We start from the raw sequence: 13,961 nt of genomic DNA on the forward strand, positions 1-13,961 counted from the left end.
GGCTTCAAACTTGACTTTCATCACATTTCATAAGCTTGAAATGCAGAAATATCCATTTAAAATTGCACCAGAAATCTTCTCATGCAAACCGCGTTCTTTCAGAATATATGATACTTTTGGCAAGAGCTTTATGGAGGAATACTTTTGACTATTAATAAAGATGGAATTTATAAATGATAATGAATAGCCTTTATAAAGTCATAATAAAGCTATTTCAACTGTTTATCTGAACACAGTTAATTTTCCACGCAAAAAGCTAATCTATTACATGTAGTTATTCTTATGTATTTTCTTCATTTAATCCAAATTTAAACCACATTTCTGACAGTATCTCAATTGTAAGGGCCATTTGCTAGTCATTTCTGCTTCCCTAGTACTTTGTACAATGCCCGAATAGAGGCACAGCAAATTTTTCTTGAGCAAAAATTGAAAACAAAAATCCAATTGCTAAGTAGCTGTGTGTGTGCCAATGTATGTGTATATATATAGATACTATCAATAATTTAAAAATATGTTACAGGTAGAGAGCCAAGAAGCTCAATGGGAGCATAATGGAGTCTTGGGGAGCAGGGATATCCATTTGAAATCAAAACATAACTTTGGAATATTTAGAGAAATCTCAAAATTCAATAATAATAAACCCACTAATTAAAAAACAGAGGGGCAGGTATTTGGCCCAGCACTTAAGGTGGCACCCCTATCCCATACTGGAGTGCCTGGGTTTGAGTCCCAGCTCCAGCTACCAATTCCAGCTTCCCGTCAGTGTATACCCTGGGAAGCAATGATGACAGCTCAAGTGTTTGTGTCCCCGTGACACATATGGGAGACCTGGATCCAGTTCCCAGCTCCTGCCTTCAGCCTGGCTTAGCCCTGGCCATTGAAGGTAGCTGGAGAGTGAGGGTGGGAGAGGAGTGAACTATCAGATTAGAGCTCTCTTGGTCTGTCTCTCTGCGATTCTTCCTCTCAAGTTATTTAAAAAAAAATAGACAAAAGACTTGAACTTCACCAAAGATATACAGAGGGCAAGTAAGAACATTAAGACAGGGGCCAGCATTGTGGTGCAGAGGGTTAAGCCACCACTCCCAGCATTAGCATCCCATACCAGAGTTTGAGTTTGGGTCCCAGCTTCCTATCCAGCTTCCTGCTAATGCACTTGGGAAGGCAGCAGATGGTGGTGGTACTTGGGCCCCTAATACCTATGTAGGAGACCTGGATGGAGTTCCTGGCTTTGGCATGACCCAGCTCTGGCTGTTACAGCCATCTGGAAAATGAGCCAGTGAATTGAAGGTTCGTTCCTCCCTCCCTCCCTTCCTTCCTTTCTTCCTTTTTTCCATTTATTTTATTTGAAAGGCAGAGTGACAGAGAGGAAGAGACAGAGATATCTTCTGTCTGCTGATTTGCTCCCCCAAATGGCCACAATGGTCGGGGCCAAGCCAAGCTGGAGCTAGGAACTCTGTTCTGGTCTCCCACATGATTTGCAGGGGCCCAAGTACTTGGGCCATCATCCATTGGCTTCCCAGGCACATTAACAAGTAGCTGGATAGGAATCAGTGCATCTGCTATGGGATGTCGATATCTCAGACAGAAGCTTAACCCACTGCACCACAATGCTGGCCCATGCTCTGTCTTTCATATAAATAGACTAACAAAATATAGATAAGGTACCCATGGTGCCAGTCCTTAGGGACATGCAAATCACAGCCACACGGAGATACCAGTGTTCCCCAGTTAGAATGACAATTGACAGTGCTGGCCAGATACAGAGGCACAGAAGCTCTCTCATCCATTGCTGGCAGGAACTCAGGATGGTACAACCAGTCTGGAAATTTCTTAAAAAGTTTAATATGCACTTCCCTAATGTGATCCAGAGATCTCACTGCTAGTTTTTTTTTTTTTTTACCTAAGAGAAATAAGATTTATGTTTGCACAAAACCCTGCTTCCAAATGTTTACAGCAGCTTTATTCATAATACTCCCCCAAATATCCTCCAGCTGGCACACAGGCTAAGCAAGCTGTGGTGTGCACCTGCCGGAGAAGGCCCTGGTCTCTCACCCATGGCTGACCTTGTAGCCCTGGTGCAGGTAAAGAGCGAACCGCAAGGCAGCATGGAGCACTACTGCAACGGGGAAGGCAGGAGAGTGACGGGTTCCAGGCACTCTGTGTCCTGTCACATGCTGATTCTCTGCTAGCCACGAAACTTCAATGGCCATACCTGAAAGGTTACAAACCGCCCACAACGAGTCCAGCAAAGTCACTGAGGAAGTGACCAGCAGGCGCCCTGGGGTCAGGCAAAATCTGATTCCCAGAGTTGCCCTGATGTCCGGTTTTCAAGATAAGCCACGAAACAAACACCAAAGGACTCACTAGACAAAGCTGGTCCGTGGGCTGCTGCAGGCATCCATAAAGGGCTGAAGGAAACCATGTCCACGGCAGGAGCGGGAAACAGGACAGTGCCCCACCAAATGCAGAATGTCACTAAGGAAAACAAGAGCTAAATGGGATTCTGGAACTCAGGAGAGCTGAGTGCCAGTTCAAAAGCGCAGTAACTTAGGTGAAAAACAAATCCCAAGAGGGACTGAGTTAGCAGGAGAAAGAAGGTGCAGACTTGAAGATAAGTCCGTCAGAAGCCTCCGGCCTAAGGAATGGAAATAAGAAGAATGGGGAAGAGGTGTGTCTTGGGAGCCATTACATTGTAAATTTACAAACTATGAATTTTATGGTACATGACTACATCTCAGTAAAATGATTAGCTTAAAAAAAAAAAAAGAGGCAAATTTAGGGAAGGCTCGGAAGACCTGGGGCAGAGAGAGGTGGTTTCCTGGAAGGCCACCTCTCCTTTGAACCTCTCTGCATTTTGCAGTAGAAGACACTGATCTCCAGGGGGTGACGCAGACCGCCCAGTGCTCACAACAAGATCATCATCACCCAGTGCGCTAACTGTCCTAGGGTAGGTTGCCTGAAGCTGTCCCGGTTCAGCAGTGAACGTCTTGCACCCCCTGGATACTCCCGAACCCCGGGGCCGACCAGGGCAGTCGGCCGCTCTGTAGACTGTTCAGAATCAGGCCAGTCTTCGCTCCGGCAGCGCTGAGCTGCTGGGATCCATACCTGATTGAGAAATGGTGGTGTTCTGCAAAGTTCCTGTCCCTCATTGAATTCAGTGCTCCGAACTTAAGCAGCTGGCGTTTTTTGCTTTAAGTTCTTTTGTATTCAACCTTTCGGAATGAAGGATCTTTCCTTTTGATGCAATCTGCATTTCATCCTCAAGGTGAAACCCAGTGTCCTTGACTTTCTCTGGAAAGTGAAAAGTGGTTTCCTTTGTATACTTGATGCTAAGAGTATAACAAATGGAGATTGTTGTTAATTGATTGCAGATATGAAAAAGCAGATTATAACCCCTCAGAGATACATAGGGGCGGGCAAGGGGGAGGGATCCGTTTCTCCTGAAACAGAAAGCCATGAAAGGACGGGAAACTCAGAGAAATCATTTGAATTCCTTTTCAAGACCACCAGACCTCAAAGGGAAGACTGAATCAAGAGAAACCACAAGTCCTTGAACACATGATGGATGTAAACCGTCTCGGGGCTGGAGCGTGCCCTGGGAAAGCCAGAGCCAGTGGCCTGTGACACATCTCAGCCGGGACACCCTGAGCTCTGTCCGCTGGCTCCCAGCAGGAGGCCGCGGCCGCACCTGCCTCCTTTTCAGGCCAGGGCTGGCTGCCCTGCCTGGTGGGGAATTTTAAAGCAGACAGGCAGTGGAGAAGAAGCAGGGGTTTAGTCTTTCTTGGCCCCGGGTACCGGTGCTTGGAACACGTCAGGTGTGGGGAGGCGGAAGTCGGCTGTGGAGTAATAGGAAAACAAACAGCAGCCACCTCCTTCCCCTGAGTCCCCACCTGGGCAGTCAGCCTTCCAGACCCTGCGCAGGCCAGCAGCCGCGCCCCAGCGGCACCTGCTCTCTTTGGCTGGGGTGAGTGTCTCCTTTAACCTTGCGAAGCCCTCCTTTGCACTGCTGTGCTGCAGTGCCGTGGGAGAACGGAGAGCCTGCACTGAGTTACTTCACACGGGGGCACACGGAGGTAGGCTGGCCACTTGATGCCTCCAAAGATCCCTCCAAAGATCCCTCCCTCTGCCCTTCTTGCATTTCTTTTTTAAAAAGATTTATTTTATATTTTTTTGAAAGGCCGAGTGACAGAGAGAAAAGAGACACGGAGAGACACAGATCTTCCACCTGCTGGTTCACTGCCCAAATGGCTGCCAGGTCTCCCATGTGGGTGACAGGCTCCCGAGCACTTGGACCCATCTTCTGCTGCTTTCCCAGGCTTATCAGCAGGGAGCTGGATCGAGGTGGAGTACCTGGGATTCGAACCAGCACTCATATGGGACACCGGAGTTGCAGGCCACAGCTTTAACCCACTGCACTGCAACGCCGGCCTCTCTGCTTCCATGGTTTCCTGCTGTTTAGCCCCAGAGTGCCGTTTGCCTGGGGGCCCCCTTGTTGGGCCACCTTTCCAGTGTCTTCCCCCAGGCCACTGCTGTTGCACCACTCCTGCCCTGCAGGCCCTCAGCAGGCCTTCAGTGAGCCTTGTGGCCCGCCCCCGACCTGTTTGGTTAAGGTCTCTTGTGCTCAGAGCAGGCCCTTCCTGGTCCCATGACCACCCGCTGTAGATTTTCCCCTCAACATCTGCCTCCTCCAGGATGCTCCTTCCAGCTGGTGAACCTGCCTTCCTCCTTGTCCACAAAGGACTTGTCTGCACGCCCGGCATGCCTGTATGTGCCGTCGGCCTTGCATGGTGGATATCGATGATCGTGCCATGCCTGTCTCTGTGAGCAGTACCCCAGCCTCCTGGGAAGGACAGAGGCCCCCTCACTCCCCGGCTGAGGGTGGCCCTCAGGAGGGGGGCTGCATGCATCATTCTTTTTTTTTTTTTAAGATTTATTTATTTATTTGAAAGGCAGAGTTACAGACAGAGGAAGAGACAAAGAGGAAGGTCTTCCATCCACTGTTTCACTCCCCAGATGACTGCAACAGCTGGAGCTGGGCCAATCCAAAGCCAGGAGCCAGACGTTTCCTCTGGGTCTCCCACATGGGTGACAGGGGCCCAAGCACTTTCATCTTCTGCTGCTTTCCAAGGCACAGCTGAGAGCGGGATAAGAAGTGGAGCAGCTGGGTCTCGAACCGGCGTCCATATGGGATGCCAGCACTGCAGCTTTACCTGCTATGCCACAGCGCTGGCCCCTGGATGAGTCGTTCTTGAGTCAAATTGAGGGCCTGGTTGCGCAAACTTGTGAGACCTCAGTTGCTCTCATTTTGTCACATAGTAATTCTGCCCTCTCGGGCGTCTCATCACCCTGATGACCGGACTCCTCCCTAAGCCACGAAGCCCTTGAAGGCGGGGAGCTCCAGGTCCTGCATGGGGCTACCTGATAGGCACTCCGTTCCCTTTATGCTGTCATTGCCTGCGCCCCACCCCCACCCCAGCCCCTGGCGCTCAGGCACTGTCATGTTTATCTCTGCATTCCTAATGCCTCACGTGAATCAAGTGAGCTTGGAGAGCTGAAAAATGTGCTTGCGGAGAAAGTCTTGAGACTGAACTGGGAGCTTTCGCACCCCAAGCCAGAGACAACAGAATGGAGGGAACTGAGTATTCTGTCTGGGGGCTCTGCTCCCAGATGGCCACTGTCCTCACCCCAGTCCCCTGGGCGGCAGAGCCATCACAAACTGGAACACTGCCAGTGGCCGCAGCATGGGGACAAAAGTGGCGAAGCTTCTGCTCAGAAATGATGATGTCACTACCACTCCCAGCTCACCAGCCAGAGCAAGTCACATGGGAAGCCTGACTCCAAGAGGGGAGTGAGGGGCGAGGTGAGCACTAACAGTCTGCCAGAGGGGCCTTCTGCAGGTGTAACTCACACACCAGTGGCCTGCAGGCCATTTGACAAGGGAGGTGCCAGCTTCTTTTTTTAAAGATTTATTTATTTACTTGAAGGCAGAGAGAGAGAGAGAGAGAGAGAGAGAGAGAGAGAGAGGTCTTCCATCCACTGGTTCACTCCCCAGGTGGCTGCAATGGCTGGAGCTGAGCCCAGTCCAAAACAAGGAGCCAGGAGCTTTTTCCGGTTCTCCCACACAGGTACAGGGCCCAAGAACTTGGGCCATCTTCTACTGCTTTCCCAGGCCATAGCAGAGAGCTGGATCAGAAGGGAAACAGCTAGGGCTCGAACTGGCACCCATATGGGATGCCGGCACTGCAGGTGGCGACTTTATCCACTATGACACAGCGCCACCCTACCCCCCGCCCCAATTTTACATTTTTGACAAACTGCTGGCCCCTGTCCGTATGTGGAGGGGCAAGGGTATTGGCTTTGGAGCTTACTGGTCAAGTGAACACAGGCAACTCCTTTCTCTGCAGAGACGGGGCTCAGCCTGTACCTCTATCATGTCACCACTGCAAACCAGGAGCCACGTCCTTGCTGGTCAGAAGACACCGTGATCGGCCTCGATGGCACAGGGCCCCCCAGATACCTGTTCCCGGAGGAGCAGATAGTGAAAGCCACTGGCTGATGGACAACACCACAGAGTCCAGAGCAGGACAGCATCACATGGTGTGATGGTGTGATGGTGTGTGTGTGTGCACGCTCATAGCCAGAACTGGATCTCAGTTCAGAAGGGAACGGACAGATGTGCCTGGTGAAGCTCCCAGCTGCCACTAGAGGGTAGACCGAGGAACAGAATCGACACCCCCTGCTCCCCCCCCAGGTCCTGCCTGGAGCCTTTTCCTCCTTTGCAGATCTGGTGACTTTCAGGTTGAGTGCTGAGAAGTCCTGGCCCTATTTCCTATAGGCTCAGCATCACAAACTGGATTTCCGTTCTAGGAGACTAATTTCATACCATTAAAACATTTTAAAAAGTGATCATAAAATAAAACAATGCACATATGCACGTGCAAATAATTACAAAAAACCCAACACAAGATAAGGTTTGCTTCTTTTGGTGGGTGTGGGGAAGATAGGGCTTGCTTGGATCACGTGTAGCGAGGCTTTGAGAAATATGACTGTGGTGAGATCAGAACTGCAGATTCGTTTGTTCTTTCCGGGAGACTCCCCCATTAGCAAACACAACCATTTCTCCTTGCTACAAGGGCCTTCAAACTGTGACCAAAATTAAACTCATCCGTCTGGAAGGTGTTCATTACTGGTTGACTATGCCTGCGCGTTTCTCCGGTCCGTGAGCGGTGATTGCTGGGCGTGGGTGAAGTCCCATGGTGACCTTGGCCCTGGAGGCCCTGTCTCAGAGGCTCTCCCTCTGGGGTGGTGGCTGGACTCCAGAGGGTCCTAGAATCCTTTGACATTGTAAGCAAATATCTGATTGTGAGTAATGTGGGAGGAGAGCCCATAGTGTTTTCATTGGATTCTCAAGGGAATCCATGACTCCCGAAGATGTTACAGACCATTATCGTGAGTTCAAATTTCTTCTTTATAGTAGGGCATTTTCTAAGTGAAATGTATCTATAGAACCAATCCATTTAAGTTGGAAGTTGAACGTATATCACACAATATCCTCACAAGCGCTTGGATGCACCTACGTGAAGTGTACACTCACATGGAAGCGTGCACACACGTGACCCTCCTGTCCTACACATGTTAACACACAAGTGTCAGTGTCACCACCGCATTTATAGACACGGTGACCTTTGATCTGGGTCCTGAGAGATGGGTTCTTGAAGTGGAGAAGAGAGGGAAGGGCATTGGAAGGTCATGGGCAAAGGAGTGGAATGTTCCAGAAGTAGCTTAATTCAACACAACCCAGGAAAACAGTGCTCAGAGAAGGGAAAAGCCAGAAAGTGGCCAGGGCCACAAGGCTGAGGGGGTGCACGGAGCAACAAGGGAGGCCTGGCACGTCCCACTGCGGGGCTGGCGAGGCTGGCCTCTCTGTGGTGTGTGTCACTCCCCTACTCCCAGGCTCAGACCCGGCCCTGTGAAGGTCGCCAAGCTGCAATCCCTGGAGGGAAAGGTCACATGTAGTCTAACCCTGGGCCGGGCCAAGCCCTGGAGAGGACCACAGGGACAGGACCTACAGAAACCACGAGATGGGCCCAGGGAACTCACCTCCAGTCCCCTGAGGGCCTGGGCCAGGGAAGGAGGAACCAGAAGACTCCACGTGAGTCTCCGTCCCCTTGTTTCCTCGTCTCACCCAGTTCCCTTCCCCATTTCTGTCCCCCTGTGCTCCAGTTTCAGGCCTAGGAGAGGTCAGTAGCACTGGTGGCCTGTCCCTGGGGCAGTCAGGGCCTGCAGCTGTGGCCACTGAGGGCGGAGGGCCGCCGTGTGGACCCTCGGCCGCCTGCCCCCTGGCCAGACCTGTGCGGGAGCTTCCGGGCTTACTGCAGTACAGACGGGCAGCTGGAGGCTCTGGCTTCCGCGGGTTTCAATGGCTTTTTGTTCAGGGGGTTTTTATGAGTGAAGTGTCTGCCATCTAGTGGCAGAGGTCTGGTACTGCCTGGGCCCCCACTGTCCAGCTGGCCTTCCCACTGCCTCCAAGGAGCAATGTGTCCAGGGACGGTGACCGTGAGTGCAGGACTTTCTGGGGGGGACTCCTTTGCCTTCATGCCTGGTCCCAAGATGCTTCAGGGCACTGCAGGTGTGACTTGGGCAAGGCCGCTTGTTCCCACAGGAGCAGTTGTGATGGCAATGTGTTGGAAGGGAACCGTGGTGCTGACCACTCTCGGTGGGGGCAGAGCCAGATGAGATTGAGAGCAAAGACGTGGGTGGGGCCGGCTGGCCCGGAGCACCTGTAAAAGGACAGCCTCTGACTCTTCTACCAGAGTGGGGAAGCTTTTGAGGTCAAAACAGGCATTGGTGCAGAGCCAGGAAGGCCGGTGTGGGCTGGCACGGAGTGCTGGGTGAGAGCAGGCCAAATGCTGGTTCACACCAGCGAGGTGTGAACTCCGCTTGCGTCCAGAGTCCCGAACCCTCAAGATCCCACTTTTTATGCTGTGTTTGGACACAGCTGCCAGAGATGCGGGATTGTTTTAAATCAGCCATACAAGTCCCCTGGTTCTCTTACCTCGCCTGGGCCAGGGGTGTCAAGGCCTGCACTGGACTCTCCTGTTAGCTCCCGTGTGCTGCCCAAAGGGGCCAGCACAACCCACAGGCCTCCAGAATATTCCATCCCCACGGTCGCCTGAGTCCCAAAGTCCGCCTCTTCACTGGCCACTGCTGGTGGTGATTGGTGGGGACACAACACAGACCATCCTCCACTTGCAGCCAGGCCAGGCGGTCAGCGCCCCCCCCCCCCACTTCTGGTTCTTTCTGCAGTTCTGTTTCCCCAGAAACAGCTCTGGTGCCAAAGGCTGTGTGCGCCGGGGGTTCAGCCCCGGAAGCAGAGCGTGGCCAAGGCGTTCCTGCCGGCTGGGTTTCACAAAGGGAAGGTGGTGTTACACAGGCATTGAAAGGCTGGGGGCACGAAGTCAGGGCCAGCATAGCGCTAGCAAATTCCATGATACCAGGAAGTCACAGAAATTGCCAGAAATCCTCACCGGTGACTTTGAGTGCCTGCAGCCCCGGCGAGAATGACTCTCAGGAGGGCAGCCAGGAGGAGCTGGCAGGGCCCCAGCTCTGCTCTCGGCAGATACCTACACATCCTCACAGCTGCGCCTTGCAAATAATGCCTTCCCCCTCCTGCAGCCTGCCAGCCTCCGGCACGTTTACATACCGGGCAGCCTCCAGCGGGGGACGCTGCCAGCGACAGAATCTGGGACACGTGGGCTGCAGGCGAGCCCCTCTGCAGCTGCAGGGCAGGCCGGGGGTGTCCCAGATCAAAGGGCGCTTGGAAATCTGAGCCGCACTCGCAGGACGTGCTGCCGGTGGCTGTTGTGAGGCTCAGACTAACACGATGAAGTCTGCACAGGGCCTGGCGTATGGCAAACCCCCACTGATTGCTACTTTACCAAAAAAAATGCTCAAAACCAACATGAGCACGCCTCCTCCTTCTCGTTCCTAACCCTTGCAAAGAAGCTGCGATCCGTAGCCATGGTGAGTCCCCGCCATTCCCAGCCTCGGATCTAGAATCGTCCCTCTGCCTCACTTCGGGGAAAGGCGCAGGTTCCCGGAGAAACCGGAGGCAGGGAGCCACCGAGTATTCTTATGGGACTCATTGTGCCTGGCAGAGTGAAGGACTCCTCTCTGATGCACTGACAGACGGTGCGGGACAGCTCCCGCCGGCCCCACACAGCAGCTCCGAGCCCATGGGGTCAAGGACACAGGGGCTGAGTCTGTCTTGCTGTGCTGAATAGCCGACGCAGCGTGCGACAAGAGAATGAGGGCACTGCCGGGATCCGAGAGGGAAAAGAACCAGGCTGAAACCCACCGGGAGCCATGTCAGTTTCCTAATCCGTCTCCCAAATATCCGTCTCCCAAATAGCTCTGCTCTCCACCCCCACTCGTTGGTGTTGATGTGCATCTTCGGGGCAGCAGATACCAGCGCTCAAACTAGGTCGCCCAGGGTGGGGACGAGCTGCCACAGCCCTGGGGCCTCGTCCTTCCCTGGCCTGGAGTGCATGCCCTCCACGGTGCAGAGTCACTGCTCCCTGGAGCCGCGGCCATCAGGGACCCTTCGTGCAGCCTGCGGGCAGGCGGCCTGTTGCTGAGCCGCTGGCCAGAGGCAGGGTGCAGACTGGGCTGCAGCCTCCCTGTCTGGACCGTCCTGCCCTCCCTGCCAACATAGCGCTGCTTCGGCTTCCTCAGGCAGCCAGGGCGCCACTTACCTGCTGCTGTCTCCCTGGGGGAGCTACGGTGTCCCTTCCCATCGGACCCCCGGGGTGCAAACCACCCAGCGCTCAGCTAGGGAGGCAGTGGAGTGGTGGGTGCAGCATGGATTACGGAATCAAAACTCTGGTCTACACCTGATTTCCTTCCCAGTGGACTGCGACGGAGCCAGGTAAGCACCCACCCAGCACCGCCCGGCGGGGAAGGGCTGAGCTCCGTCCTCAGGCCTCTGCTGGCCTGGGCTCCAGCTCCTCCATCCGCTGCTCCCGCGCCCCCTTGTGCTCTGTGCGGCTCTCAGATCTGAATCCCCTTCCCCTGTCTCCACAGGTGCTTTCCAAGCACGGCTTTGGCCCCATCACCACTGACATCCGCGAGGGCCAGACCTTCTACTACGCGGAAGACTACCACCAGCAGTACCTCAGCAAGAACCCCGACGGCTACTGCGGCCTCGGTGGCACCGGCGTAGCCTGCCCGCTGGGGATTCAAAAATGAGTTCTCCCTACTGGGTGGGCCGTTGAGGTTGCCGCAAAAAAACCACTGTGGCCCAATCGGGCAATGCTTTTGTGATTCACATCGGTGGCTTTCTGCGCACACGAAAGCATTTATGAAAATCAGGTTTATTGAGATACCATTTATAGTTAGCGCAATGGCAAGTTGGTATAGTGTCAATTGTCTTCTAATGAATTAGGGGCCGTGCGATTTTCTGGGTCTTTTGGGGTCTAAATGAAGATGATGAATACTCTGTGAACACTCTTCCTGGTCTCTGGGTGCTTGCTGTGAAAGTTATGGGAGGAAATCGGGGGATTAGGAGACAGTATATGGGGGATGTTGGAAACCCATGCCCTGCCGCCACTCTGTGAGCCCTGCTGCCCTCCAATGCCTTAAATTTGGGAGTGCTTAGACCCCCATGGAATCGTTCACCAATGCTCTCCTCTGCCGGGTCCGGACCTGTGGAAGAGGCCTCCTCCCCATCCCCAGCTGTCTGCACAGAGAAGATGTGAATTAGCTTGGTGAGTTCTCACGCTTTGCTTGCACCTATGGCAAAGACTTGTTCTAATAAAAATCTGCAGTCCGATAATACTAATTGGCTGATGTTGTCTTTTGCTTTCTTAAGTAGAGCACTGGTAGGTGCTGTAGAATACATTTTTTTTAGATTTATTTTGTTTGTTTGAGAGAGAGAGGTTTTCCATCTGCTGGTTCACTCCCCAAATGGCTGCAATGGCCGGAGCTGCACCAGTCCAAAGCCAGGAGCCAGGAGCTTCTTCCAAGTCGCCCACGTGGGTACAGGATGTTGTTGGCTTATGCAAGCTAATTGGGCAGCCACTGGTGAATTTTAAACACCTTCTCTGTCTTTTCACCTGAGCAAGTGGATGGATGGTTGTGGTATTTACTTACGAGGGAGCAGGTCGGGGGTAAGGATAGGTGAGAGTCCTCAGTTACGGCCACACCGAAGCTGAAGTTCCCCTGGATGCCCTAGTGGACAGTGGAGTAAGGAGGCTTGCTATATGGGCCTGGCCCTTGGAAGGGATCTGACAAAGAGATGGCTGAAAGGCATCAGCATATGGATGAGGCCAGGGCACCAGCTGAGGTCACGGAGGGAGGAAATGGAGAGAAGGGAGTCTGAACATTGAACGCTGGTGTTCCGGCATCCACAGGTCTACTAAGCAAGGAGCAGGTGGATTTGCAAAGTGTTGTCCCAGGGAAAAGGAGGCCCAGATTGCACCGTGAGTCTGAGGCAAAGCTTGGAGCAACTTCTACACGCAGAGAATGGAACGACAAATGATGAGAAGACCAGGTCCTTTTGAGGAAGGCTCTATCTTGCACCATTTCAAGAGGCGTAGTCCTTGAATCTTGCCCTAAGTTTTGTCCCAAAGGAACTGGACACGGACGTGACCCAGGCCTTCTAGGAATTATTACAACCATCTCTAAACTACTGTGAGTCCTGGGAGACCTGAGATGCTCCATGGCCTGTGGGCAGAGTGGGGGTCCCTAAAGACACAGCGGTCTGTTCCAGGTGTGTCTCCGCATCTGGTGGGTCTGAGCCACAGCCTGAAGTTCTAGCCCTGCTTCCGGGATGCATAGGCTGTGTTACCCTTGTTTCTAGCGTCTGTAGACGTGGTGCTTTGCCATCCTCCTACATGCATGTGCTAGGCTCACCTTGCTGTATACAACCCGGTGATGCGCTGCGTCTCCTTGCCTTGGCCCCCTGCCTCTGTTCTCAGCCCTGTTTCTCCTTAGGTGGAGTCCTTCTCTTGGTGGTGTGGTTTTTCTAATACACACCAGGTGATCCAGAGTTCACCCCACCACCACCACCACCATCACCACTTCCTTTATTGGGCTCTCCTATTCCTGGTCACTGTTCCTTTGTTATGATCACTGTAGGGCCAGGTACCACACCATTAGGGATGGCCCCTATACCCCACACCTGCCAGTCAGCCTGCTCGCCCCGCCTCACCCGTTACTTCCTGCAGAAACCACAGTGAAGTCTTGGCCACAGTGCTGTCCTCTCCCTGTGCCTCTTCACTGGCCCGGGCGCTTCCAATGTGTCTCCCATCCCAGGCATGGCAACCCTCTTCTCTTAGGATTTTGGAATAGCTCACTGTCTTTCTGTGGCTGTCCTGTCCTGATCTGTTGGCCTTCCTATACCTACCTAAATAATATTGAAACGTAGTGAGAGTAGATGTCCCTAATACTGACAAAATCCCCTATTTTTATGCCTTAATCCCAAATTCAAGTCTCCTCCACTCCTGGTATAGCAGGGAAAAAGCATGCCTGATCTCTGGGGGAATCTACCTGTGAGTGCACCGACGGTGAGCCTCAGCAACGTGGAGGTGGGAACTGGTGCACGTCCTTGTTTGGCTCCCCTGGTCGGCAGATAAAATACAGCTGCCCTCTCCCGGCTTCGTGTCAGGCATGGGTTTCATTACCATGTCTTTAATGTCTTCTTGGAAGTTACTATGCAAAATATTGAACTGGACAGTTCACTTGGAGAGACATGACACTCGTTGAAGGTCTTAGAGCATCTATTATAATTGACTTGTCATTCTACTGCCACCTTGTGGCCTCCCCTCCCCACCCCCACCCCCGCCTAGCCTCTAGCAGAAGGCACTGGTAGGCTGTCACATATATTTTCTGTTTTTAGGTTTGTTTGTTTTCTAAGATTTCTTTATTTGAAAGGCAGAGCATCAGAGAAAGGGAAAGACAGA

General features: G+C 52.8%; 1 protein-coding gene across 2 annotated transcripts in view; it reads left to right on the forward strand.

Annotated features, from left to right (window-relative positions):
• Positions 1-11,835, forward strand: part of MSRA (methionine sulfoxide reductase A) — a 410,272-nt gene extending 398,437 nt beyond the window's left edge. For both annotated transcript variants that reach the window (XM_062212846.1, XM_062212845.1), the window contains one exon: positions 11,083-11,835. In XM_062212846.1, the coding sequence (XP_062068830.1) occupies positions 11,083-11,247 (165 nt within the window). In that variant the 3' untranslated portion in view covers positions 11,248-11,835. The remainder of the gene's footprint in view (positions 1-11,082) is intronic.
• The last annotated feature ends 2,126 nt before the right edge of the window (positions 11,836-13,961 follow it).

The sequence above is a fragment of the Lepus europaeus genome, chromosome 16, assembly GCF_033115175.1.
Source record: "Lepus europaeus isolate LE1 chromosome 16, mLepTim1.pri, whole genome shotgun sequence".
In the NCBI taxonomy this organism is placed as follows: domain Eukaryota; kingdom Metazoa; phylum Chordata; class Mammalia; order Lagomorpha; family Leporidae; genus Lepus; species Lepus europaeus.